The 26,846-nt window shown below is 30.4% G+C and overlaps 1 protein-coding gene across 2 annotated transcripts in view; it reads left to right on the top strand.

Moving 5' to 3' along the window:
• LOC145321904 (uncharacterized) overlaps positions 1-26,846 on the top strand; it is a 43,930-nt gene that overhangs the window by 2,094 nt on the left and 14,990 nt on the right. Inside the window, exons 2-19 of one of the 2 annotated variants that reach the window (XM_080163560.1) lie at positions 30-128; positions 2,749-2,847; positions 3,550-3,654; positions 4,546-4,590; positions 5,294-5,386; positions 5,866-5,967; positions 7,467-7,565; positions 8,291-8,389; positions 8,527-8,625; positions 19,416-19,514; positions 20,173-20,271; positions 20,380-20,511; positions 20,621-20,719; positions 21,911-22,009; positions 23,352-23,483; positions 23,593-23,715; positions 23,806-23,904; positions 24,095-24,193. In XM_080163560.1, coding sequence (XP_080019686.1) covers positions 44-128; positions 2,749-2,847; positions 3,550-3,654; positions 4,546-4,590; positions 5,294-5,386; positions 5,866-5,967; positions 7,467-7,565; positions 8,291-8,389; positions 8,527-8,625; positions 19,416-19,514; positions 20,173-20,271; positions 20,380-20,511; positions 20,621-20,719; positions 21,911-22,009; positions 23,352-23,483; positions 23,593-23,715; positions 23,806-23,904; positions 24,095-24,193 — 1,807 coding nt within the window. In that variant the 5' untranslated portion in view covers positions 30-43. The remainder of the gene's footprint in view (positions 1-29; positions 129-2,748; positions 2,848-3,549; positions 3,655-4,545; positions 4,591-5,293; positions 5,387-5,865; positions 5,968-7,466; positions 7,566-8,290; positions 8,390-8,526; positions 8,626-19,415; positions 19,515-20,172; positions 20,272-20,379; positions 20,512-20,620; positions 20,720-21,910; positions 22,010-23,351; positions 23,484-23,592; positions 23,716-23,805; positions 23,905-24,094; positions 24,194-26,846) is intronic. The other variant, XM_080163561.1, reaches the window with a different exon arrangement.

Genomic DNA, 26,846 nt, shown 5'->3' on the forward strand with positions numbered 1-26,846 from the left:
TGAACTACAAAATATATAATATCTATAAGGAAGGACCAGTCTTATGTGGGCAGCTCAGTATGGACACACAGATACAGTGAAGATAATCCTAGAAATAGGAGCTGATGTCAACATTAAAGATAATAATGGTTTGCTTATTACAAAATATTAATACCATATTCATATCTTTAGTATATTTATCTATACATTGTGTTTAAGAGAACTGTGTATTCTGGTTTTGTAAAACAACCTGTAGGAATATGAATAAAATTATCAAAGGTTCATATTCTCTGCAAAAACATGAATCAAACTTATAAACTTATTATTTTTTTTAATATCTTAGAACAACAGCGCATTTTAAAGCTTAAAGAATTCTATAAGAGTTTCAAATACTTTTTTGTTTAATGTAATCTTTTTTCACTTTAAAACAACTTTACATGACGGGCAATAAAGTAATTTTGATCATGGAAAGAAAACAAAGAAGTGGGTTTCTTTGTATTTTCACGGTAGCTTTTTTTAGACCCTGAGGAGAGCTCTAACCCTGCAGGGCCAATTGCCTAACCCTGCGGGACAATCATTAACATTTACCTAACCTAAAATAACCAATCAAAAGTTACTGTAAAAAAACTACAAGACTGGCTGCTTTATTTTCTTTCCATGATCAAATACTTTTTAAATTACATTTGAAATTAATGACAAAAGGCCCCTTCTAGACAAAAAATTATAAAGAAGGTGTATTAACTTTTATTTTTATAGCTAGCCGGTGCTTTTAGTAAGTAGTAGATGTAAAAATTTTCATAGAATTCAGATATGCAATCGTTTTTTTTTTGTAGACCTCTTATTTTTTAAGTAATTTAAGTTTTTTTTTTAAATTAAGTCGATTTAAAGGTACTAAAACACAACAAAACAAGGATGACAACATCCATAAAAGCGAAGCTCTGAAACGGTAGGACAAACGGACATTAACACTTGTATAATGTCACAACTGAAAAATCAGAATGCGAATGTATAAGAGTCAAAGCAAAATTGTAAGTAAATATGTTGAAAAACTGCTTGATACAGGATAATGATTATGGACATACTTACATTTTTTGAACTTGATTATAGAGTTGCTTCGCTTATAATATTGTACTTTGTTTTCCCAGGAATCAGTATACCAAAAATCAGACCAATCGGATAATTAGGTCACATACAAATTTGTTGTTAAAAATGTAAAAAAAATTAACATGTTTAAAATGGACGTACGGACATTCTGGTAATGATTATAGAGTTGCTACGCTTTCTAACTCGTACCTAACTATTACAGGAATCACCATGCAACATTTGAAATCGATAGGACAATTCTAACATGCCTAAATTAATGAAAAAAGCTACTTAAAACAGTAAAAAAATCAAAATGTTTAAAATGAACGTACGGACATTTTTGTAATGATTATAGAGTTGCTACGCTTTCTAAATCGTACCTAACCACTAAAGGAATCACCATGCAAAATTTGAAATCGATAGGACAATTCTAACATGTCTAAATTAACGAAAAAAGCTATCCGTAACAGACGGACGGACGGACCGACCCTAATTATAGAAAAGCTTCTGAATTCTGTCAGGTAGTTATTGAAAAAATCGATTTTTTTAAACCCACAAGAATAAAAACTTTGAACTTAATTATATCATTACACAGGCATAAAAAATATGGGTTCATATATACCTTTAGAATCAGAAAAATATTATGAATCCATTGTAAGCAAAATTGAAAAAAAAAGTAAAAAAATTTAAAATTAAAAAATGGCTTAACATATTATTTTGTACAGGCAACACTTTCTTCATCCCCTCTTTGTCCCCTTCCCATTTTTATTCTCAAAACAAGAAATAAAATGGTTGCCTTCTTGTGGGTTTAAAAAATCGATTTTTTCAATAATTACCTGACAAAATTCAAAAAGTAAGGTGTCAAATTAAAGATCTTACTATTTTTGTTCATAATGGCCATTTTCTTCCTTTTTTTGTTGCGTTTAAGTACCTTAAAATTGACTTAATTAAAAAAAAAACCTAAATTACTTTTTTAAAAATAGGTCTACAAAAAAAAACGATTGCATATCTGAATTCTATGGATAAATTTACATCTACTACTTACTAAAAGCACCGGCTAGCTTTAAAAATAAAAGTTAATTCACCTTCTTTTTATTTTTGCATGAATTGTAATTCTTAGTGTTAGAACCCCTTATATTCATTCCTCCCCTACCTTTAATACTTTAAGTTTGACAGATTATCTAATAATTCATAAATTGATAATTAGTAATAAGGCACTTTTAAAGCAAATTTTTAAAAATTACTTTGCCATAGAGAAAGAGAAAACACTAAATTATCAAGAACATTAAAAGCTATTTGCATGGAACTGAAATAAATATGTTAAATATCAAATTAGGATATTGATATAACCTTTTACAACTTTAATATTTTACTTTTAAACTCATCACAGATTTAGCATCAGGCATTTTTTGCTTACATATACCTTTCAGTACAGCTACACTACATTTTTAGAGAAATACATAATAGTAATATACAAATCTACAGAGAATATGGACTTATAATTATTTTTTTCATGTTCCTTCTGGTTGATTCCAAAAACCGGAAAAAGCAATTTTCTTTGAGACACCTTTTATATAGTGCTAATATTATTATATCATATATAATATATATCTTAGTATATTTATTAAATCATTTATCTACTCTGAACTACAGAATATGTAATGTGTATAATATATTTATATCTAGGAAGGACCAGTCTTATATGGGCAGCAATTTATAGAAAAATAGATACAGTGAAGATTCTTCTTGAACATGAAGCTGATGTCAACACTAAAGATAATAATGGTTTGTTACATAATATTCTTCAACTAATCTTGTACCTACTACGATGTGGCACTTGATTTTAATTTTGATTAAATTGGGGGAGGGAGTACATTTTTTGTAGTTTTGATTTCTCCCCCAAAATAATTATAAACCTTCCCTGGACCTACATTAGAAGCTTCATTTTAAAGGAGAGCCAAATAAGTTCAGTTTTTGGTAGAGACATAGAGACAGACTGACCAGGACTAAGAGATATGAAACCTGCCCATAAATTAGGTTCAGCCTAGTTTTGAAAGAAATAGTGCAACTTTCATCATTTCCTAATTAAATCAATTACTTGGTGGCTGCTTCTATTGGCTATTGGTCTACACCAATAAGGTTTGGCAATATGGGATTATTTTGTACCAACCAATAGGCAATTTACGGCATAAGAAAACCAGATTTGCAGCAATATGCGCAATGATATATGGTGAAGAATTTCAAATTGTAAATATATGTCTGCTTCTAAATGATAATAATATACTTATAACAAGCGGTGTTTAATCAAATTAGCATATTATCAAATCTGGTCAGGGTTACACATTTTTACAAGTTTATGTTTATTATAGATTGAGAAAGTTTTTACAGATCATAAGGTTTTTTATTTTAGAGTAAAATTAGATAACTACACAGGTTTTTGACATTTTTATTCATCTTAATATTAAATAATCAATTAATATTGCATAGGTTACACAGCTCTAGATGTTCTTGATCCATTTGTTCATCACTCTCCTGGGAACTTTAGTTCCGAGGAAGAATTAGGAAAAATAGCAGAAATACTCAAAGAACAGGGTAAACTTATTTAATTCAAAATTTTATTTATTTTGATCATTTTTGATAATTAGGTTTTTTTTTGTTTTTTTGTACATTCCTTTTTTTTTTTTTTTTAAGTAATCTTTGGTATTGGAAGTAGGGTCAACTGTTTTCAAAATTCATATATTGAAATAAAGTATTTAGTTCTTTCTTGTGACAGATTTAAGCATTGAAAAAAAATCTAACAAGGTTACAACATTCCTAAAAGTAAAGCTCTATAATCAGAACATAGGACATAGGCGCAACCACTACATTCATGTGTATGTTCCTTTTATCAACATAAAGGAAAAAGAGTGACTTTTCGTGGATGGGAATACGTACAAGTAGATTTAACGTGTATTTATTAAAATCAAGAGTATATTTATGGGAGAAAATGTTTTATTTGTAGTATGACGACAGTCAAAGTAAATTACATCAAAGATGCTCATAACAATGGGAAAAATTAATTTGATCCTGATGTCCCAAAAAGTTTGAAAATTGGACCAAAGTCACTAAAGATATGAGTAAATATGTAAAACATATAAAAATAGCCAAAAACCTTATAAAAGGCAGTCTGACCGCCATGGTTGTTTTCTTAAAACGACAGAAAATTTAATTTTTATATCCTTAACTTAAAAAATTTGGAAAATCGGACCATATACACCAGAGATATGGAAAAATACGTGAAAAATTTAAAAATAGCCAAAAACCTGCAAAAAGACAGTCTGACCGCCATGATTGTTTTATTTAAACGACGGGAAATTTAATTTTATTTTTTATATCTATAAATTAAAAAAATTGTAAAATCGGACCATAAACATCAAAGATAGTACATAACAATTCAATAAAAAAAGATATGAGGTGATTTAAAAATGAAATATATTTTTTCAGGTGCTAAGAAAGGAAGTGAGTTTATAGATCTTTTAAAACCACAAGGTAAAATATTTGATTAAATTATTGAGATAATTAACCTTATCTCAATACACAAGCAGAAGTTTGTGTATTGTGAAAGATTCAACCAAGAATTTAAAGGTCAAAACTATGTGATTAAATTAGGTATACAATTACTTTTGCTCAAATAATTAAAAGTCTTGGTATAAGATACAAATAAGTAGTTTATAAAGGATATATTGAAGCTTTCTAAAAAGATCTCATACATTTTTTGCTCTTATAATTAGGGATGGCAATCCGTCCAATTTTTGGACCGGATTCGGATTTGGATTCTTACAAGAATCCGTCCAAAAATGGCAGATTCTTATTTTTGGTGGATTCCGGATTCTAGGAATATTTTTTAAAAAGATTTTAATAGCTGAAAATTAATGTTCTTGGTGTTATCTATTATTCACTTATTCAGATTTTAAATATAATGATGATAATCTTTGCCTTCAAAAAGGGGGTGTTGAAAGAAAAAACTCAAGATGCTAATTTTAGACTACCAATTAAGAATCCAAATCCGCTATTAAAAAACGGATTCTGGATTCGAATTCCGAAATTGACCAAAAATTGGGTGGATTCTGGATTCTGGATCCCAGATTTGGATACGGATTGCCAACCCTACTTATAATAAAAGATGATTTTACAGCAATAGTTTAAAATAAGATAGATTCTGACTCCTTTGATTTATCATATTTATATTTAGAAAGTCTCATAACTGCAGCAAGATCTGGAAACATAGATAAAATGAAAATTCTTATTGAACAAGGAGCTGATGTCAACTATAAATATATACATGGTCAGTTGCAAAGAAATTCTAAAGTTTCTTCATTCTGTATTAGGTCTATTTGTTAGTCTTTCAGGGGTGTATTTTCTGCAGACTTCTTTTAAACAAAATCTACTGTTAAAACACGAGTCAAGAGAGGTAACTAGTACCTATGGAGCTTGCAAAACAAGAATCCCAAAATTAGGATTGATCATCCCAATAGTATAAAACTATAGGTTTACTATTGACGGTATTTACAGCACCAAACTTCTTGTGTTTGCAGTATGAGGGATCCAATTTCTTGGAGAGTTTTCAGTTAATTAGCATTTAGATTTGGATTTTCTAAGCATAACCAGGGGGAAGCTATATAATGTCTAGCAATTCCAGTTAGGTTTAAGCTTACCTCCAACTATAACAGTTTATCCAGGCAGGTTTTTAACTTGTATCTCCATCTGTCCATGTACGTTATGAATTACAAAAAAATAGAATGTATATAAAATATTTATATCTAGGAAAGACCAGCCTTTTTCATGCATTAGAAAATGAACAATACACAACTACAGTGAAGTTTCTTCTAGAACACGGAGCCGATGTCAACACTAGGGATGATTTTGGTTTGTTACATCTATAATACAAAGTAGCTTGATGTCTATCCGTCTTTCTGTCTGTCTGAAGCATAAGATCTCAGTAACCGCTGAACCGATTGGGCTCTACTCTTTAGGGAATATACATACTGGTCCTGTAATGGTTTTAAGCTATTTTCCCAGACCCCCCAAAAACTACAAAAAAACTACCCCCAAAAAAAATATATTTACATTTTTGTAAAATCTTAGTAACTGCTGAACCGATTGGGCTCTACTCTTCAGGGAATATACCTACTGGTCATCTGTTGGTTTTAAGCTATTTTCTTTGGGGTTGGGACACCCCAACCCCCCCTCAAAAATAAAAAAATTTCAAAATTTTATTTTTTATTTTTGTAAACAAAAACCAGTTATTGGGGTGGGTGACCTCAGAACCCCACTGCACCATGAGGCGAAGCCCCCATGAATCGCCCCGCCACAAAAAAAAATTAATCTAATATTTATTTTTTATTTTATTTTTTGTGTATGCAAACAACCTGGGATTAATTTTTATGAATTGAAATTTTTGTGTATACAGCAAACAACATTGGTTTAATTTTTACGAATTGAATTTTTTTTGCATACAGCGCACATCCTTGGTTTAATTTTATCACAGAGTAATTAAACGAAGAATAACTTTTTATAATATTTTTATTTCTATTGACTTCCCATTACTTCATAGGGCGAAGCCCCTAGAGGCTAGGGGCGAAGCCGCTAGTGATATCATATTGCATTTATCTATTTCTTTTTATCTATCTATCTATCTTTCTAAAGAATGAGGTTAGTTACATGCAAAGTATTGACACTAAGAACTGATGTCAATATTAAAGATAATTAGGTTAACTTTTTTTATCTGTCAAACTATATTTCCATAAAATGAACCTAAAAAAAGTTATTTTGTTATTAAAGATAGGATTATAAAACAAAACAAATCTTCTTGCTATATTCATATATACTGGGCATATAAAGACTCAAAAATATGTGTAACAAATGCTTTTAACTATAAACCTAAAATTAGAATTATGATGGTTAGTTGCATTATATTATACTAGCGGCTATGCCCCTAGAGGCCTCTAGGGGCACTTGAGGAGAGAGTTGAATTTAATAATTCAATTTCTTATTTTAGATTTTAAAAGAAAAAGTAAAAATAAGTTTGGGGGGGGCGAAAATTTTTTTTTTGGGAGGGGATGCCCACCCCCCCCCCCCCCATTGTATTTTAGTTAAAAAAAAATTTTTTTTTTAATTTTGGGGGGGGGGATTTCTTATTTTTTTGGGGGGTTGGGGGTATCCCACCCCCCAAGAAAATAGTTGTAAACCTTCCCGGGACCTATGAGAAGCTACCCTGTTAAGGAGAACCCGATCGGTTCAGCGGTTAGCGAGATCCTTCAGTACAAACACACAGACACACAAACATCCTGTTACTTTATTATAAGGATAAACATCCATAAATCTGTGTATCTAAAACTCTAATATTATCTAATTTTCATGTCTAGGCATGACCATCCTTCATCACGCAGCATGGAAAGTAAATGCAGATGCAGTGAAGATACTTCTTGAACATAGAGCTGATGTTAACATTAAAGATAATAATGGTTGGTATTAGTTACATCGTATGATAATATATTGTTAGTATTGACACAAAAAAATCTCAAATATTAACTATTCTGTGCTTTTTAGGAAAAATGTATGTTCCAAAATTAAGTTGTACATGGTTCTTTATAAATGCTATTGTTATTCGTCTAAATTTGTATCTATATGACAGTTTTTAGTCACTTGAAAATAATAAAAAAAAATGTCAAAATAACAAAGTTCAATTTAAATTTTTGATCTGGTCAGAAAACACTATGGCCTAACATTGTTATTAGACATCCAGGGCATCTGAAACTTTTTTTCTGTCATCTAGAATCCTTGAACAATCCAACAGACCAAAATATAAAGTATTACCGAAATCTGAGGGGTAGTGTAGCAAAGTGGTACAATTGGCAAATATTGCACCTTCTATATAATGACCTTATAAAGTTATTTTGTTATTAAAGATAGGATTATAAAACAAAACTAGTTTTCTTGATATATTCATAAATATTTATTTGGTTGTTTAATGTAAAAATAATTAGCTTGAGATGTAAGTTTTTCAAAAAAATTCATTAAACTAAAAAGAAGCAAAAATATGTGTAAACAATGCTTTAACTTGAAACTTGGAACTAGAATTATGATGGTTAGTTTCATAACAATATACTATTATATAAATAACCATAAGTCTGTGTATCTAAAACTCTACTCTGAACTAGAGAATACATTATCTAATGTTTATATCTAGGAAAGACCAGTCTTATGTCTATAGCAGAGTATGGAAACACAGATACAGTGAAGATACTTCTAGAACATGGAGCTGATATCAACAATAAAGATAATTCTGGTTAGTTATTCTATATTTGTATCTTACTTACTTTTGTGCAGCTCTAAAGCATGCCAGAATAGCATTCCCTTGTCACTGTCTAGATGGAACATAAGCCTGTAGAATCAATAATGTATCAAATATATTTTTATGTCTAGGAAAGACCAGTATTATGTATGCAGCAGAGAATGGATACACAGATACAGTAAAGATACTTCTAAAACATGGAGCTGATGTCAACACTAAAGACAATATTGGTTAGTTACAAAATATTATTATTTTTTTTACTTTTAACTAGCGGCTTTTCCCCTAGCCTTAAGAGGAATAATTACATCATCTTGGTTGTGGGGAATATGGTAGGTCCACGCATTACCTGCATGATCAAATATCTCATGATTTTTAGTTCTTAATTTCTGACGACTTTTATACAGTTTTGTACTGTGAGAGGCGTAGTGAAACAATTAAGTTGGGGGGGAAAGAACCAATTCATCGATGTGCGGTCATTTCCGCATATTATCACATCAGCATATTGTTTCATCAATACACAAAAGCAAATTATATTAGAAAGGGTATACAGTAGTGGGTGTAATGGATCTAAAGGGATAAGACAATGGCCGATAAATTAAAGGACGCCTGCAAGAAATAACACGCTTTAACTGCTGAAAGACTGCCACAAGAAGACCCAATACCCCAAGTTTAAAGCCTTTAGCTTCAATAACAAAAAAGTTCTAGGCATTTCAAAATAGCATTTTATGTACAATGGAATTTTTTAAAGATTTCCAATGCTCATAAAAGAAAAAACAATATTAAATTACGTCGCCTAGACACAAAATTATAACCTTATCTTTGTCAGAAACTTAGATTGCCTGTAACTGATTACATTTTTACAATAAAAACACCACATATCATAGTCAAAATCTATGAAAAAAATTCGATTTAAATTGCATTTTTAAACGAAAAACATAGCGGAAACAAAGGGGTAAACTAATACAAGCTTATCTGTGATTGGTTGTTAAGCTGATTCAGGCTTCTGATTGGCTACAGTACGTTCGGTACAATGCAAGTAAAACTTAATTTTTTTTAATGATTTTGACTATAAAAATGGGTATTTTTATTGTAAAAATATAATTAGTTACTGGAAACCTAAATTTATGACAAAAATAAGTTTATAATTTTGTTTCTAGGCCACGTAGTTTAATTTCAAAGTTTTCAACATGAGCATTGCAATTCTTTCAAAATTTTCATTGTACATAAAATGTCATTTTAAAATGCCTAGAACTTTTTTGTTATAGAAGCTGAAGGCTTCAAATTTGGGGTATTTGGTCTACTTGTGGCAGTCTTTCAGCAGTTAAAGCGTGGTATTTCTTGCAGGCTTCCTTTAATATACATCCCCTATGATGGTACTAGAATAACCCCTTCTGTAGATTAAAATTTGTTGTTGAAAAGTGTGACGCTCAACCTAATGAAGCAACCAATTTAAATTGACTTAATCCCCAAAATTGTTAAGCCAACTAATAAGAAAACGTTATTAGTTACTGGAAACCTAAATTTATGACAAAAATAAGTTTATAATTTTGTTTCTAGGCCACGTAGTTTAATTTCAAAGTTTTCAACATGAGCATTGCAATTCTTTCAAAATTTTCATTGTACATAAAATGTCATTTTAAAATGCCTAGAACTTTTTTGTTATAGAAGCTGAAGGCTTCAAATTTGGGGTATTTGGTCTACTTGTGGCAGTCTTTCAGCAGTTAAAGCGTGGTATTTCTTGCAGGCTTCCTTTAATATACATCCCCTATGATGGTACTTAGAATAACCCCTTCTGTAGATTAAAATTTGTTGTTGAAAAGTGTGACGCTCAACCTAATGAAGCAACCAATTTAAATTGACTTAATCCCCAAAATTGTTAAGCCAACTAATAAGAAAACGTTATTTAAAACTTTGGGGACTATTGTCATTGCCCACTCTTTCTCTGCTGTACAAAGTTTATACTGTGTTAACAAGGACAAAAGGGATGAAAAGTAGAAAATATTTTTTTCATGAAATAAAAGAAATATATTTTTTTTTATGAAATAAAACAGATATATTTTGTATCTTGTATATCAAATTATTGTATATCCCAAATAAATTTTTTTAGTAATTTACCACATCGTATTATAGACATCTTTCCGTGGATAATAAGTGAAAACAAGGTTCCAAATGCCTGAGCTAACAAAACTGGTGCTAATCTTATGATATTTACTTTAATACTCATGTAAAATTTTTGTAATATTAATGGTAATAGAGTAGCCCCGCTACAAGAAATTATTTTGTTTTTTACCAACTAGCTAAGAACTAACAGCAAATTTTCAGATATTTAAATTATTTTTTTAAAAGAAATAATTTTTGATTATTAAAATCTTCTTTTCCAAGTTTGTTACAAAAATTAACTTAAATACTAAGAAGAAAAAAACAATTAATCTATGTACTTAATAGCCTCCATGTTTTCTTTAAGAGAAATAATTCTTTAATTTATACATGGGAACGTTTTATGGGGGCGTTCAAAAAAGTGGTTTATTTACCACCAATAATTAAAATAAAAAAAAACCTTTATTTGAACACTTTAGATCAAGTATCAATTAATTTGAATGCGTTCTTATGTGTTCAAATGAGATCGTATCAAGGTAAATTATGTTTGCAGGTATACATTTAGTTGAAATATGGAACTTGAAATTGTTGACGAAATTTACCAATAATTTGAAATGTCAGCTTTTTTTTCTGCTTTTGTAAAAAATATTCGAAAACAAATCAGTTTTTTACTGTCAGTGAGTAAATACATATTAGTTTTTTAACCCTTACAGATCGGGGGAGGGGGTCATATTGACCCCCCCCCTCTGTTTTTTCAATGTCATTTTTTTTGTAGGTAAGATAGAGAGTTGTGACTTCATGACTTTTTAAGTTTAGTAATTATACGTCGGCAAGAGTTGATCTTATAAGGATATCTGGTCTGTGTCGGTCGTGGCGTCTGGTCAAAGTCGGTTAGGTGGAACCAAATTTAGAAAAAAATTCTAAATAAATCTTAATTTCTACATTATGACTTTTGTTTATAAGGTAAAAACCTAAGATTTTTTTGGTGAATACTTAGATATGTCTTTTGCTTTTGACGTTTATGTTTGCGTTTAACTCTCTTTCTAAAATCAAGAAACGTAAAAAAAATTCGATTTTTTGTGATTTCTCTTGGGAGGGTGGTGGTACCCTCCCCCGAAATAGTTAAAAACCTTCCCGGGACCTATGAGAATATACCCTTTTAAGAAGAACCCGATCGGTTCAGTGGTTAGCGAGATCCTTTGGTACAGACACACAGACAAACAAACACCCTGTTATTTTAGTATAAGGATTAACCAATTTGAAGATAAATTTGAAATCGGGCTCCAGGTTCAGGTACTGCAGGCCTCCAGCTGGATCCTGGACAGGTTAGAAACTAAAAGTTTTTACTTTTGAAGTTAAAGCATAACTTATTTAACAAAATTTGCTACTTTATGGATAGTATTAACCAATTTGAAGATAAATTTAAAATCGGGCTCTACGTTCAGGTACTGCAGGCCTCCATGTGAATTCTGGACAGGTAAAAACTGAAAAATTTTACTTTTGAAGTTAGAACAAAACTTATGTAATAAAAGTCGTTACTTTATGGATATTATTAACTCATTAGAAGAAGAATTTTAAATTGGGCTCCAGGTTCTTGCGGGCCCCCAGGTGGATTCTGGACAGGTAAAAACTAAAAATAATACCTTTGAAGTTTAAACAAAACTTATTTAACAAAAGTTACTTCTTTATGTATGGTATTAAATAATTTAAAGAAAAATTTGTAATCGATTTCAAATTTTTCTTCAAATGAGTGGATACCTATTATCCATAAAGTAGCAACTTTTGTTTAAGTAAGAAGTTATGCTCTTACTTTAAAAGCGAAAATTTTTAGTTTTTACCTGTCCAGGATCCACCTGAAGGCCTGCAGTACCTGAACCTGAAGCCCAATTTCAAATTTTTCTTCACATGAGTTAATACTATCCATAAAGTAGCAACTTTTGTTAAAGAAGTTATGCTCTAATTTTAAAACTGAAATTTTTCAGTTTTTACCTGTCCAGAGTTTACCTGGAGGCCTGAACTACCTGAACCTGGAGCCCGATTTAAATTTTTTTTATCAAATTAGTTCATACCATCCAAAAAGTAGCAACTATTGTTAAATGAGTTTTGTTCTAACTTCAAAATTAAAAATTTTCAGTTTTTACCTGTCCAGAATTATCCTGGAGGCCTGCAGGACCTTAACCTGGAGGCTGTTTTTTAAAGATGCATATTTGGTTTAATAAGTTGATCTCTAACTCTTCAAACTAATTTTTTTTTTCATTTATACCTGTCCAGAAGTGACCTTCCAGCCTGCAGCACCTGAACCTGGAGACCTATCAAAAAAAATTTTAAATATAAGGAAAATACACCCCAAAACTAAACTTTTCTCTTTAATAACCCATCCTCTCACTCCTAAGACAAAGCCTATGCTCCCTGTTTACGCAAAAGTGTCAGAACTGCTGCCCCCCTTATTAGTAAGTAGCGAAGAATAGGGGAAACGATTTTCTCGACTCCTGTTTAAGATAGAAGGCTGAAATTTCTTGTCAACAATCTTATTAATATGGAGCATAATCAAGTTTAAAACATGGATGCCAGTCGGACTCCTTTTTAGCAGGTTTTAGGCTATTTTTAAATTTTTCTATTTTTTCTCCATATTTTTGGTGTTCATGGTCCGATTTTCAAATTTTTTCATTTACAGATATCAAAATTAAATTTCCCGTCAATTAAAGATAACAACCATGACGGTCCGACTGCCTTTTTGCAGTTTTTAGGCTATTTTTATATTTTTCACATTTTTCTCCATATCTTTGGTGTTTATGGTCCGATTTTCAAAACTTTTTAAGTTCTAGATATCAAAATTAAATATTCTGTCGATTTAAGAAAACAAACATAGCAGTCACACTGCCTTTTAGCAGGTTTTGGGCTATTTTTATATGTTTTATATGTTTCCCCATTTCTTTGGTGTCCAATTTTCAAACTTTTTTTTGAATATCAGAATCAAAATAATTTTTCCCATTGTTATGAGCATCATTTATGTCGTCATTGTACAAAATAAAACAAGGTTTCGTGTTCATTTTCTCTGAAAAATCTATTCTTCATTTTAAAAAATACACCTTAAATCTACACCTTCCCCTCTACGATTTTTTTGTGCTTCGCTACTTATGGATGTTGTCATCCTTGTTTTATTATCATTAATCAATTTATTTGATGAAACCACATCCATATTCCATAAAATAATTTAATTACCCCTTAACATTGGGGGGGGGGGGGGACTTAAATGCCACCTCCCCCCATCTGGTTTTTAGTAGCAAAGCTACTCTATAATTCGAAATGTCCGTCCGTCCGTCTGCCCGTCTGTCAGTCCGTCCGTCTGTCCGTTTGTCCGTCTGATCGTCTGTTCGTCTGTCCGTCCGTCCGTCTATCCGTCCGTCTGTCCATCCGTCTATCCGCCCGTCTGTCCGCACATCTGTCTGTCTGTTTGTCTGTCCGTCCGTCTGTCCTTTCGTCCGTCTGTCCCTCCGTCTGTCTGTCCGTCCGTCCTTCCGTCCGTCTGTCCGTCCGTCCTTCTGTCTGTCCGTCCGTCCCTCTGTCTGTCTACTCTATAATTCGAAATTTCCGTCTGTCTGTCTGCCCGTCCGTCTGTCTGTCCGTCCGTCTGTCCGTCCGTCCGTCCGTCCATTCGTCTGTCTGTTTGTCCGTCCGTCCGACTGCCCCTTCGTCCGTCTGTCCGGAAGGGTACCGACCGCATAGGGTTAAACATAGAGTAAATTCGCTACTAAAAACATAAACTTTAAAGTCATCAGAGGTGTAACACGAATTTTATTTAGTTTCCTGCGAAGTTGTCTTCGATACCATCGCTAATTTTTAAAATCAAATTAACGTTTTTGCTGTACAAAATGAAATATTTTAATAATTTTTAGTGCATTTTAATATGGAATGTAAATATTCTAAATAGAAAAAATTAATTTCTATTAAGGCGTTGCAAAGTTTTAAGTTCGCCAAATTTGAGATATGCCTGAGAGCCGGACCTACCATTAAAGTGATCACGAAGCTAATTTTTCAAATTGCATTTTTATTTACTTTTTCTTATGTTTTAAGTAATTTTCATTGAATAATGCCTTAAAAATTCCATAAAGGTAGAAATAAATTAATTAAGAATGCCGAGATCCACTTCTCACAAAAATACCACAACAATCTGTGCACTTATAAGACTAAGGAAAAATCACCCTTTTCTTTGCTTACACATAAAAACAACGAAATTTATACTACAAAAAGTTTGTTGTACTACACCTCTTTTGAAATAAATGTTCAAACTTGGTTTACAATTAAATATAAAACCTGCGTTAATTTCGTAAAATCAGTTACCAAATATTGATATATCTATGCAGGTACACTAACATATGAAAAATTGTTGAAATCTTCAGAAAATACATGATTTAAGAATAAAATTGGGCAAAAAGAATAAACAAATATCATTTACTATACATATCTAGCAAAAAAATTAGCAGTCCTACTAAAGGTTTTCCATAAACAAAAGCAATCTTTTTTTTCTCCCAATTATCGGAAAAGAGTCAAATTTTTCTAAATACCTGCCTATATTTAAACCCTAGATATCCAAATTTTGTTTTTTATTTAATTTTTTTTAAAGCCTTAAATTCATATTCCTACAATCAATATACATAAGTTTCAACTAAACATTATTTAAATGAAAAATCCATATAAAATAAACATTCAGGGCCCATTATTTTAAGTAGTTGTCTGTTTCATTCAACAGAGTTGGGGATTTAAAACAAAAAGGTCGTCAATTAAATAAAATCTGGATAATATATAAGTTGATTTTAATTAATTTTTATCCAGTAATATCACTGTTTCATTCACACAGAGTTGGGTCTTTGAAACAAAAAGGTTGTTTATCATTGAAAATCTTGATAACATAGATCATACTTTTCAAGGACGTCCAAGCATTTTTATTGGGGGGGGGGGGGAAGAATTAAAAATTACAATTTCTGAGATGCCTACAGCATCACAAAGTTAATTTTTGGGGGAGAAATCTTTATGTCATAGAGTTAGTGACGTCTAAGCTTTTTTTATTTTAAGAGGGGTAAAAATTAAAAATTTTGGGGATGCCTACCCCTTTATCCTCCACCCCCTAGGTCGTCCCTGGTGATATTATGTAAAATCTCGACAACTTGGTTAAACAAGTTTATTAATTCATTGATTTATAATCATACAGATTTTGTTTATAAACCCAACTTATAGCCGTTTGTATTTCCCTCTTTCTTTCTTCGTCCCCTCTCTTACCTGTCATTGTACAAATGGTACCAACAAATTTTGTTATGTTGAAATATAGAAACCAAACGTTTTTGAATATTGTAAAAGTTGCAGTCCCTTCAGTGTATTTTAAGTTATAAGTTTGGACCAATATAGGACAATTTCAATAACTATAATAAGTAAATAATTGTATTCCCATAACTGAAAAGACATGTTATTTTATAAACTGACTTGATTTAATATCTCAGGAACCATCTTTACGTAATTTTGTTTAGTATTAAAATAAAGCCTTGCTTTAATTATTGTACATCCATATACAACAGATTTATATATAAATTTATTAAAAGAATAGAATTTGTGTGCTCTTTGTCCTATTCCATGTTTTGAAGAATAAACTTTAATACAATCAAGTTCTGTGGTGTCCGTACTCTGTCTGTGTGTATGTGTGTGTGTGTTTAATTCAACCTGTCTGTACTCAAAAAACGCCTATCTTAGAAAACACTTACAGCAAAACTTTTAATTAATTCACATTTAAAAGTTTGTTTCTTTGAAATATCTTCTATAAATTTTAGTTAATTAATTAAATATAATCTTAGCAAGAATTTTACCCCAAAATAAAATAAAACCTTAATATCTGTAAAAACTTTCTCAATTGATAATAAAACTTTAAAATCCCCCAATTATGTGGGGGCCTATTCGTATTTTTAGCTCTGCAGTATGATTCCAAAAGAGAGTACAAACACACAGACAAACATCCTGTTACTTTATTAGTAACAGGATGTTTGTGTGTCTGTATATTTGTGCCAAAGGATCTCGCTGCAATCAGGTTCTTCTTAACATGGTAGATTCTCATAGGTCCCGGAAAGATTTGTAACTATTTTGGGGGAGGGTACCACCATCTTCCTAAGAGAAATCACAAGAAAACAAAAAAATTATGTTTCTTGATTTAACAAAGAGCATTCAATGAAACATAAATGTCAAACGCAACATAGACATATTTTAAATATAAAAAAAACATTTAAAGTACCATTAGAGGCCTCTAGGGGCGTAGCCACTAGTTAGAGCTAAAAAGCTTGGACTTTATCTTAACAATTTTTAATAAATGAATGTGTCTTTATACAAAATGAATATAATTAAGTCATATTAATGATATCAAAATATATTCTTATTAATATATTGATTGCTAAATATAAAACAATGCTTTGCTTTTTAAAATGTTTTTAGAAAAGCATTTTCTGAGATAAGCATTTTTTGAGATAGGCGTTAATTAAGATGATACATTATTGATGGTCCCGAGAATAGCTTAATTTTATAGTTTCAATTATAATATTATCAATTGCCTGTATGTATCCTGTTCAATGGTAATATTACATTTTATCATACATATACAAAGCAATTAACTGATTTTAAATGTTTTTTAACGTCACATATCTAAAGCCATGTAGATATGTAGAATTAGATATTCATATGAATTTTTAAATAAAGGAAAAAATGAAAATCCAGGTACCATTATCAGTGATATTCATTACCATATATGGCTTTATTTCTGTGACCATCGGAAGAAAATTTTAAATCTATCCGTAGATAACAATTTCAACATTTTTTGGTTAGTTTAATACGGTATGTAACAAAAGCTTTTATTTTACTATAAATTTGCAAGTAAACTTCAACTAAAAGATTGTTATTTGTCGATTTTGATAGGTTTTTAGATATGTATAATAAAACACAAAATACAACGATGTTTTCAAGGGAATAAATTCGTTTTTTTAAAGTTTGATTTATTTTTAAATGGGAAGTATTTAAGACTTAATTCTCAAAAAAGTAATCTTAAAAAACATTAATCAGTGACATATATCAACTTAATTCCAGCTTCGTGAACACTTTAAAACTACAACCTACATCTTCTATTACCTACCCAGCGCAAAAAATATGAATAGATCTCAAATTTATGTAAATAAATGGCAAATTTGCAAAATTTTCAAATTCGTAAAAATTCATAGAAAAAAATTGGAGGGGGGGATTTTTTGTGTTTTTTTTGGGGGGGGGGGGGGTTGGGGGTGTCCCATCCCCTAGAAAATAGCCTAAAACCACCACAGGACCAGTAGGTATATTCCTTGAAGAGTAGAATCCGATCACTTCAGTGGTTACCAAGATCTTAAGGGACAGACAGACGGACAGACAGTCATCTTAAGGATTTGGTTGAACTGGTATAGGCCATACTCATATCCGCAGCAGGTCTCCAAGGTTAAGAACCTCTGACCAATAGAATAATGTAGGTAAGGGAAGTCGGCAAAATGGTTCTGTAACTTTGGGAGAAAGAATGGCTCTGAAGGCTAAGCTAGTCGGGTTTAGCTAGGAAGTGCCCTTGGATTGGAAGGACTGATCTTGAGATTCTACTTTGTATTATAGATTAATATATTTTAATAATATTAATATATTTTATCTATCTTTACTCCACAATATACAAAGACTTTATCTATCAATCTACCAATCTATACCTCTATATGCCTCTCTCTGTGTATAAACATGATATTTTTTTATTTAAAGTATTGCTTTATTTAAACTATTTTTAACCTATTTTTGAAAGGTATATAAAAATAGTCTAACCCACTTGCCATTACTCTCTCGATCAGTCCTTCCAATCCAAAGGCACCTCCACGCTAGACCTGTCAACCTTAACCTTCAGAGCCATTCTTTCTCCCAAAGTAACAGAAGTGAATAATCAATATCTCATTTTTTTTAAAATTGACGTTGGGAGTTTTATGTCAGAAAAAAATATTACATGGTTTACTACAGAGTATGCCTTAAAACCGTTTTGTACAAAGTGCCTGATTTTTGAAGATTATTGGATCATGTTATATCAAAAGAGTGTGCCAAAAATTTGTCAGTTTTAAAATTCAAACTAGATAAAGTAAAGAATGTATAAAGTACATAATAAATTTTTTAATATACACTATTCAAAGAAATGAAGAAATATTTTTTAGCAATCATTTTCAATTCATTAGGAAATTGGCTTGGACAGGTGAGTTTAGTTGAAGGAGGAGAAAGAAAAAAAACGCAGGAGGAGAAAAAAAGTTTGAGAGGAGTGGGGTGGGGGGTAAGTTTGTAGATTTATGTTTTCCCTGATTGTGGATGGGTGGAGTTTTGGATTTTGAAATCTGCTGAAAAAAAGGTGGAGTTATTCTTGGAAATCAAAGGTGATGGAAAAAAAATTTTATCCTTAATAATTTCCTGATTTTGTTGGGTTTAAGACAGAGGAAGATTTGATGATATTTTAAAATAACAAAAAAGTTAAAAATGTTTTTTTTTTATGAAACATGAAATGAAAACTGCATGGTGAAAAGTGTTGACTCATTTAAGATTTTGAAAATATAATCTAATAATGTAAACAATTCATTTGTGTTTAAGGAAAAGCTAATCGTCAAAGAAACTTATTCATTTTGAAATGTTAACTATATTTAAAATGATTTTTTATAAAAATTTGCAAATGCACACAGTTGAATTGGGTTTAAGGAAGTGTTCAGTAATCAAATATTGTTTACAAACTAAATGATAAAGTATTTTAGTAGATCTTTGAAACTGCAAACAAATGTTATTTGCTGAAAAAGAAAATGAACTAAGAAAATTGGTCTTGTTTGGAAAAAATTTTGTTATGTACTAATAAATCTATATCTAGGAAAAACCAGTCTTATGTCCGCAGCATTGACCAGTAACACGAATACTATGAAGATACTTCTAGAGCATGGAGCTGATATCAACACTAAAGATAATTCTGGTGAGTCATTCTATAATATTTGTATCTTTAGTATATGATTTTATGCAAGTTAAACTAAATTTTTGATTTTGACTATAAAAATGGGTATTTTTCCAATGCTTATAAAAGAAAAAACAATATTAAATTACGTCGCCTAGACACAAAATTATAACCTTATCTTTGTCGGTAACTAATTACTAATACAAGCTCAGCTGTGATTGGTTGTTAAGCTGATTCAGCCTTCTAATTGGTACACTCAGTACAATGCAAGTTAAACTAAATTTTTGATTATGACTATAAAAATGGGTATTTTTATTGTAAAAATATGATTAGTTACTGGCAACCTAAATTTATGACAAAAATTGGCTTATAATTTTGTTTTTAGGCCACCAAGTTTAATTTCAAAATTTCTAACAGTAGCAATGGATTTCTTTCAAAATTTTCATTGTACATAAAATGTTATTTTAAAATGCCTAGAACTTTTTTGCTATTGAAGCTAAAGGCTTCAAATTTGGGGTATTGGGTCTACTTGTGACAGTCATTTAGCAGTTAAAGCGTGGTATTTCTTGCAGGCTTCCTTTAATTATGAAATGGTAAAAGTTGCATTATCCCTTTCAAAACTAGACTGGGACCTAATTTATGGCTAGGTTTCCTATCCCTTATCCCTGTTTATATCTAGGAAAGACCAGTCTTATGTCTGGAGCAGAGAATGGACGCACAGATACAGTAAAGATACTTCTAGAACATGGAGCTGATATCAACACTAAAGATAATTCTGGTTATTTATTCTATGATATTTGTATCTTACTTACTTTTGTGCTGCTTTACATTCTGGATGGAACATAAGTATGTAACACTATAATGTATCGAATATATTTATATATAGGAATGACCAGTCTTATGTATGCAGCAGACGAAACTATAGGAATGTATGGCAATGCAGCAGAGAGCAGAAAAACAGATACAGTGAAGATACTTCTAGAGTATGGAGCTGATATCAACACCAAAGATAATTCTGGTTAGTTATTCTATAATATTTGTATCTTACTTACTTTTTTGCTGCTTTACATTCTAAATGGAACATAAGTCTGTATAATCTATAATGTATCAAATATACTTATATCTAGGAGAGACCAGTCTTATGTATGCAGCACAGTATGGAAACACAGATACAGTGAAGATACTTCTAGAGCATGGAGCTGATATCAACACTAAAGATAATTCTGGTTAGTTATTCCATAATATTTGTATCTTTAGTATATTACTAGCAGCTATGACCCTAAAGGCCTCTTGAGGAGAGTCGAATTTTTTAACCCAATTTATTATTTAAGATTTTAAAAGAAAAAGTAAAAAAAATTTGGGGAGGGAAATTTTTTTTTGGGGTGGGGGATGCCCCCTCACATTTTTTATTTTAGTTCAAAAGATTAGAAAAGCCAAAACGAAAAGATTTTTTTGGGGGGGAGATTTTTTTCTAGGGGCGATTTCTCTAGGGAGGGTGGTGGTAACCTCCCCTAAAATAGTTATAAACCTTCCCGGGACCTATGAGAAACTACCCTGTTAAGGAGAACCCGATCAGTTCAGTAGTTAGCGAGATCCTTCAGTACAAACACAGAGACAAATAGACATCCTGTTACTTTAGTATAAGGATTTTATCAGAATATATTACTTCCTTGTTGCTTTTTCTCCATTTTTGTTTTTTCTATAGGTTCCTTTTTCTGATAATGTAACTCTAAGCAGATTTGAAAATAAGCTGATGTGATCAAACATCACTTGTTTATGTGATTGGTTGTTGAGCTGATTCATGCAAGTTAAACTAAATTTTTGATTTTGACTATAAAAATGGGTATTTTTCCAATGCTTATAAAAGAAAAAACAATATTAAATTACGTCGCCTAGACACAAAATTATAACCTTATCTTTGTCGGTAACTAATTACTAATACAAGCTCAGCTGTGATTGGTTGTTAAGCTGATTCAGCCTTCTAATTGGTACACTCAGTACAATGCAAGTTAAACTAAATTTTTGATTATGACTATAAAAATGGGTATTTTTATTGTAAAAATATGATTAGTTACTGGCAACCTAAATTTATGACAAAAATTGGCTTATAATTTTGTTTTTAGGCCACCAAGTTTAATTTCAAAATTTCTAACAGTAGCAATGGATTTCTTTCAAAATTTTCATTGTACATAAAATGTTATTTTAAAATGCCTAGAACTTTTTTGCTATTGAAGCTAAAGGCTTCAAATTTGGGGTATTGGGTCTACTTGTGACAGTCATTCAGCAGTTAAAGCGTGGTATTTCTTGCAGGCTTCCTTTAATTATGAAATGGTAAAAGTTGCATTATCCCTTTCAAAACTAGACTGGGACCTAATTTATGGCTAGGTTTCCTATCCCTTATCCCTGTTTATATCTAGGAAAGACCAGTCTTATGTCTGGAGCAGAGAATGGACGCACAGATACAGTGAAGATACTTCTAGAACATGGAGCTGATATCAACACTAAAGATAATTCTGGTTAGTTATTCTATGATATTTGTATCTTACTTACTTTTGTGCTGCTTTACATTCACATATCATTTTTGGAAAGTAAATACTTTCCGGAAGCCAATCTTTATGAAGAAGGTATTTTTAGAAAGGGGAAAATGTGTAGAAAACACCCATGTAAATTTAAAAATCCGCAGAAATCATTTTTAAAAGTTATTGGCAAACATTTGCAATGTTAATTTGCAAAATTTATTTTATGCCCTAAATGACATATTCTGAAATAAATCTTTTATGAAAGTTTATTATCTATGAGTTTAGGACATGCTTAAGACATAAAAAATATTTTCAGTGTTACTTTTTTCGCCCTACATGTGAAAAAAGGCATTTCTCACATTTTATTATAGAAAATTGCATAAAAACAAAATAATTTTTTTTTTCTACAGTCGACATAATAATTGTGATAAAATCTTTCATTTTAAATGTAGAAGTCAGATAAAGAATCCTTTTTAGAGCAAATATAGTGCAAAAAGTAACCAAGACGTTTTAGCAAAGTATGAATATCTAATGAAATAGATACTTTTAAATTTTGATATACATATCAGATAAAAATATATAAAAAAAAAGAGATCAAAAACTATAAAACAAGGTATATATTTTTTTCACTCTGTCACTGAATAAAGAGCACTTTTAGGTTTGATTTTATCCAATGCAGCACTTAAACACTCATTTTTCAAGGTAAATAAACAAAATGAATGCAATTATACAATAAGGTCAGTTTAATAATACAGTAAGCCTTTTTGTAGCAATTTTTTTTTGTTGAAATTATTCTTTATTTCTATAATAAACTGTATTAAAATCTAATGACTAATCAAGACTAAATTTTTTAAAACTATACAGCATGCATGTTTGTGTCAATAATGAAGACATTACGGGTTTTTATGTACAAAAAGTTGTTTTAAAGCAAGAAAAAAAATTTAATCTTTCTAGTAACTAATATACAATTTCGTAGTTTTAAATATGTCTGTATTTTGGTTTCTAAAAAAAGTACTATACCAACAAACATGCATGCCTGAAAATTAGTTTCAATATTGGAATTAAACAGGAAAAAGAAACTAAGTCGTCGTTATAATTATTGTTTGTTATTTTTGGTGTAAGGTTTTTTTTAATGAAACTTTTTTAGATCTCGTTAATTCGATTTCTGCGGATTTTCTGGTTGCCAGAAATGAAATCTACACATCTTTTTTAGCTAGATGTCATTTGTCTGGTTAAGATTGGATAAAAAATTCTTTGGTTGGTTAAATTGAATAAGTGTGCATTCTGGATGGAACATAAGTATGTAACACTATAATGTATCGAATATATTTATATATAGGAATGACCAGTCTTATGTATGCAGCAGACGAAACTATAGGAATGTATGGCAATGCAGCAGAGAGCAGAAAAACAGATACAGTGAAGATACTTCTAGAGTATGGAGCTGATATCAACACCAAAGATAATTCTGGTCAGTTATTCTATAATATTTGTATCTTACTTACTTTTTTGCTGCTTTACATTCTAAATGGAACATAAGTCTGTATAATCTATAATGTATCAAATATACTTATATCTAGGAAAGACCAGTCTTATGTATGCATTAGAGGAAATATATGCACATGCAACAGAGAGTGGATACACAGATAAAGTAAAGATACTTCTAGAGCATGGAGCTGATATCAACACTAAAGATAATTCTGGTTAGTTAATATTTGTATACTTTAGTGTATTTTATCAGAATATATTACTTTCTTTCTGCTGCTCTTCATTCAGTATATATTTATATCTAGGATGGACCAGTCTTATGTATGTAGCACAGAGAGGAAACACAGATAAAGTAAAAATACTTCTAGAACATGGAGCTGATTTCAACACTAAAGATGATGTTGGTTAGTTATTCTTCAATATTTGTATCTTTAGTATATTTTATATACCTAAATATTTAATTCACCATGTATAGAATATCTATCAGTCAATCTATCTATTCATAATATATCTACCTCTATACACCTCACTCTGTGTATTGGTAGCTATACTATGGTAAAGAATACCTAAAGTATCTAATATATTTATGTACAGGAGAGACCAGTCTTATGAAGGCAGCAAAGAGTGGAAATACTGATACAGTGGAGATTTTTCTAGAACATAGAGCTGATGTCAACTCTATAGATAATTCTGGTTAGTTATTCTACAATATCTTTTTATCAAACTATATATCTATTAAACCTGACCACAGATAAAACACAGGATTTAAGGAAAGAAAACTATTTTGGGTGTTATGCTAGATATCCAAAATATATTTTTTTGTTGGACACCTTGTTAAACTAGCATTATACTATGTATAGGTTTGATGAAAGATTGATGAAAAAATTAATTTTTAAAATTGTTATAAGGTTTTTTTTGTGCTTTTGTTATCAACATTCATAGATAGCTAGATATCTAGACATCCAGGGACTCTTGTTCTGCCATCTATCATCCTTGAATCACCCAACAGACAAAAATATAGAATATTATCAAAATCAGAGAAGTAGTGCAAAAAAGTGGTACACATGGCAAATAATGCAGATAAAAAGATAGATAGACTAGATAAATAGATAGACTATTGAAATTGAAGAGATAGTGCAGAAAAGTGGTCCAATTGGGAAATAATGCACCATATCCAACTATTCATCTTTATCTATCCCTTCTGTGTATCTGTAACTCTATTCTACCGAATATACAATAAATTGGGTCAATTTTAATAAATTTATATTTTTAAGGTGGTAATATATACTGTTTAAACATGTTATATACATGAAACCTAGAAGTAGAATAAAATATTTCTTTTAATGGAGGGCTACACCCATGCCTAGTTTACAAAAGACACAGGTCAACCTCCGGAAGTTATAGGTTGACCTTTAGAAGTTTTAGGTCGACCAATTTTATAAAGATATTTGTTGTACCTGTTTAGGTTGACCTGCAGAATAAATATGTTGACCTCTAAAACTCTTTTGTGAACTGGGCTAAAAATTTGGGTGTTCCCTTGGAGCTGATGGCAAAACTATTGACAATTATAATTAATGTTTCTTTCTATTCATCTATATATCTATCTGTTATTTATAATAATATTATATTTACATCTTTAATATATTTTAACTAAATTTTTACAATATCTTTTTGGATTATGAATTATCTGTTCATCTATTTAGTGGCGTACACAATGATTGCACAACATCTTGTTTACACACCCCTTCAACCAAAATTGTGGGTGTGATGGGGTGTAATACAGACATCTAGTAATCAACATATTGTCTATCTATTCAATATATCAATATCTATCTATCTACCAAATATATATCTTTCTCTTTACATGTCCATCTATCTATAGCCCAGTTAACAAAAAGCTTTTGGAGGTCAACAGATTTTTTTTCAAAGGTCAACCTAAACAAGTACAACTGAGAATGAGCACAATCTATTTTTTTTCTTCTCAGTTTTAGTCTGTTTTGGTTTATAATTTCAAAATATGCTAAAATTATTTCATATTTTACAAAATATTTTATTAAACTGTTTTTAACCTATTTTTAAAACGTATATAAAAAATATACTATGACACCAGTAGAATCAGCCGTGATCATTTTGACCAGAGCAAAAGGTCTTTTTTTATTTATGTAAAATTTGTAGCTTTTAGAGTGTTTTGCTTCATAAATATTGTATTCTGGTATAGAGTAAAATTAGGCCTTATGATTTCACTATAAAAATTCACTAAAAAGTTAAATCTTTACAATATACCAATGAATTAACATTAACATGTTTGTGTTCTATCACCTATTTTAAACACATAAAAATTGGCTGTAAAGGGTTAAATTTGATGACAACATGACAAGATGACAACAAATGTTTATGCAATACAACAAAATTATTTTTGTCACATATACAAATATGATATAAAATAAGATTATTCAAACTTATTTTTAAAAATATTTTTAAAAAGTATGTATCTTTTACGTGTATAGTTTTCATTCTTTTCATTTTTAATAAATGAAAACTATTTAACTACATTGTAAATAAGTCACTTTGTGAAAACACTCTTTCGGAAATTATAAAGAATTGAAATGAAACAAGAAATCTTATTGGTTTGACTTTAGCATTATGTGTTTTATTGTATTATGTTAAATTTTTCACTGAAATGAACTGTTTTAGAAAAAAAATTATTTCCATTGAACAGAATAATGTTTTTTTTTATTGTATCAATATAACGTGAATTATATAAAATTGTTCTCTGAGCCACAATATTACCCCATGTAAAAAAAACCTTTTGCTCTGGTCAATCTGACCAGAGCAACAGTAATAATTAATTTTTGAATCCCCCAAAAAAGTTTATTGGGGACTTAATTCAAATTTGGGCTCTGCAGTCTGATTCTACTGGTGTCATAGTATATTTTTGATATACATTTTAAAAATAGGTTAAAAACAGTTTAACAAATCTTCAAGTCTAGGATATAATTTTTTGCAATATTGCATGAAATATTTTCTTTTAAAGATATATTTCCCTCCTTCCCTAATATAAGTCGTCCTAAGAAACATATGTTGCTTGAATCTATGACCTAGTTCACAAAAGACATAGGTTGACCTCTGGAAATTTTAGGTCGACCTAAAGAAGCTTTAGGTTTACCGATTTTATAAAGGCATTTGTTAGTTGTACTTGTTAAGGTTGACCTACAGAAAAAATCGGTCGGTCAACCTCTAAGAGTGAACTGGGCACATTTATTTAGATTTATTTAGCCCTTCATGAAATAAAAAAATAAAGTAAACTAAAAATTTTGTTGAATTAATTAGAATTTTTTTTTGACAA

This window comes from Acartia tonsa, chromosome 6 (genome assembly GCF_053477335.1).
Source record: "Acartia tonsa isolate MP-2025a chromosome 6, ASM5347733v1, whole genome shotgun sequence".
Taxonomy (NCBI): domain Eukaryota; kingdom Metazoa; phylum Arthropoda; class Copepoda; order Calanoida; family Acartiidae; genus Acartia; species Acartia tonsa.